Raw genomic sequence first — 2500 nt, 5'->3', positions numbered from 1 at the left:
AGAACCAACTAACTAAATCCTAAACATACTTCTCTCACTTAAACTTTTTCATGTGTTGTATTCTTTCCTGTCTGTAGTAAACTGCAAAGTCTATATACTTGAACAAGTGAAATTTCAATCTCCTTTCTCTATGTGATGGCAAATGGTAAATTCAATTCTAATGTTCCCATGCTTTCTGGACATAATTAAACATTGTGTTATAGCCACATCCTTCTAACATTTAAGCAGTTAATTCTAATAATACTCCTCTAACATTAAACATCATCACCCCACTGACAGTCCAACAAGGGGGCTTACCTTATCCTACAACAGCCTTCATTTTAATTTTAGATTTTTTTTTTTTTTCTATCTTTCCAACCGTACCAATTTCCACCATACCTCATCGACTTGCGCCTGGGTCTGTTGAAGTCGTTTCTGTGCTGCCACCTGCTGGGGTCCTCGGGGTCCTCCCACAATCTCGCCATTCTCCCCCGTTGGAGGGTCGCCCCCTGGAGCAGCTCCCCCCGCTGCTGCTGCACCTCCTTCAGCAGACCTGCAACCAACCCAGTTTTCTTAGTACCACTATCACACCATATATCCCTTAACCCAGTAATAATGGGGGGGTGGGGGGGTGGCTTCACCCATTCTTAACGCTGGGGTATTTCAAGTGCAGAGGTCTATTGCTTCCGGCTATTTGTCCCCTCTGGCCGCAGCCACCCTCTGCGCACACAATCACTTGGTATGCTGGCCATACAAAAAGCCATGACGTGATATTGCCATCATGTCACGTGATATCTCATCATCCAGCATTAACAGGTTAATGGCCAACTATACTTTACAAGCAATTTCTCCTTATAAATAATCAAGCCATAATTATTGTAGGATATCATAAAAACATTCCAAAAATATTAATAAATAATAAATAATAATAATTATAATAATTATAATAACAATAATAGTAATAGTAATAGTAATAATAATAATAATAATAATAATAATAATAATAATAATATTAATGATAATGATAATAGTAAGAACTAATATAATAATAATAATAATAATAATAATAATAATAGTAGGAGTAGTAATGATAATAATAATAAAAACAAAAAGAACTAGAAGAAAAGAAATAAAGAAATCAAAAAACAATAATAATAATAATAGCAATAATAATAATAATAATAATAATAATAATAATAATAATAATAATAATAATAATAATAACATTTATAAATATTAATACTAATGAAAATGAATTCTATTTCATAAATAAAGCATAAGGTGCAGCATGAGCTATATTACACATGGTGCCTCCCCCCAACAAGGGTAACAGAAGAAATCCATAGTAACTGATAAATCACATAAAATCAAAGATGGTAAATAAGTATTGAAATCATATTCACTAATCATATGGCAAGTTGTCATGAAAACAGCCTACAAAGTAAAGCAAAGTATTTCAAGTGCTTTTTACTGTTCAGCTGTTGCATACAAAAAGTATAGCATCTGCAATCAGCTGTGACTCATCGCTTGACGAAAGTCTTCTGACAACAGATCAAATGGGACACACTATGCACATAGTGTAAATGCTGCTACATGGCAAGACAGAGCAAAGCAATAAGAGCTAATTTCAATAAATATGCATTGCTCTTGAAGGGGTGATGTACTGCCGTCTCATCACAAGTGACATCCGCCATTTCTAAAGTACGTGTATAGCGCATATCCATGTCCAAGTATCCAACCTACCCTCCTTCCCTAGTTCCATGGTCCAGCAAGTGTCATTGATGGGGTAAGGGAAAAATGAAAAAAAAAAGGAGTTAATTTCTTCACATGATATACCTAAAAAAATCTTTGGAGGCAAAAGCTGACAGGATAAAAGGGAAGAAAAAATAAATCTATATACACATCTTTTTCAAACGTCTCAGCCATTAAAAACTAATCATAGCAAACAAAATCCTATAGCTGACTGTGTACACATCTTATTTTTTGTGTTATCTATAAAAAAAAAAAAAAGAGGAAGTAAAAGTTATGATAAAACCAACTCTATATATCAAAAAAAAAAAAGTGCTTCAGAAATTATCTTATTTTTTCATGAAGTATCACCTGCAGAGAAAAATAAGTCATGCTTGTTTTTGTTCCCCTGTCTGTCTTCCCTGAAGGAACAGCAAACAAATCTATCTCAAACATGCCCCTTTTATGTACACTTTTAGGGATTCCTACATCACCTGACACTTCTGAACCTTCCTAATCCTATGGCATGGCATACCCCTTCTTCTTCGCACTTCAGGGAAGCCTGTAGTTGTGAATTTAAAATGTCTTCATGAAGTATATCATTCCCAAACCCATGCATGGCCTAGTTACCGTTCAATCCTCTCATTTCTTTTATTATCAGATTCTTCAGGGTATCTATATTCATTTATACCTACATATTCCTTGCCCACTAAATACTCATTCTACACATCTAAAATGATACTCAATTATCATTTGTAAAATAATTAAAGCAAGTATTTCTAACGAGTATAGT

General features: G+C 34.2%; 1 protein-coding gene across 20 annotated transcripts in view; it reads right to left on the bottom strand.

Annotated features, from left to right (window-relative positions):
* The window catches only part of nSyb (neuronal Synaptobrevin), a 38580-nt gene that overhangs the window by 24266 nt on the left and 11814 nt on the right, over window positions 1-2500 (bottom strand). For all 20 annotated transcript variants that reach the window (XR_015191310.1, XR_015191308.1, XR_015191309.1 and 17 more), the window contains exon 2: window positions 379-532. Coding sequence is in view for 14 of the 20 variants with exons in the window: in XM_043007541.2 (XP_042863475.1) it covers window positions 379-532 (154 nt within the window). In the remaining 6 variants the exon portion in view is untranslated. The remainder of the gene's footprint in view (window positions 1-378; window positions 533-2500) is intronic.

This window comes from Penaeus japonicus, unplaced genomic scaffold, assembly GCF_977035675.1.
Source record: "Penaeus japonicus unplaced genomic scaffold, GWHDUDI00000001_assembly GWHDUDI00000010, whole genome shotgun sequence".
Classification (NCBI taxonomy): domain Eukaryota; kingdom Metazoa; phylum Arthropoda; class Malacostraca; order Decapoda; family Penaeidae; genus Penaeus; species Penaeus japonicus.
Note: the sequence above shows the minus strand (reverse complement) of the source record. Positions and strands in the feature narration are given on the sequence as shown.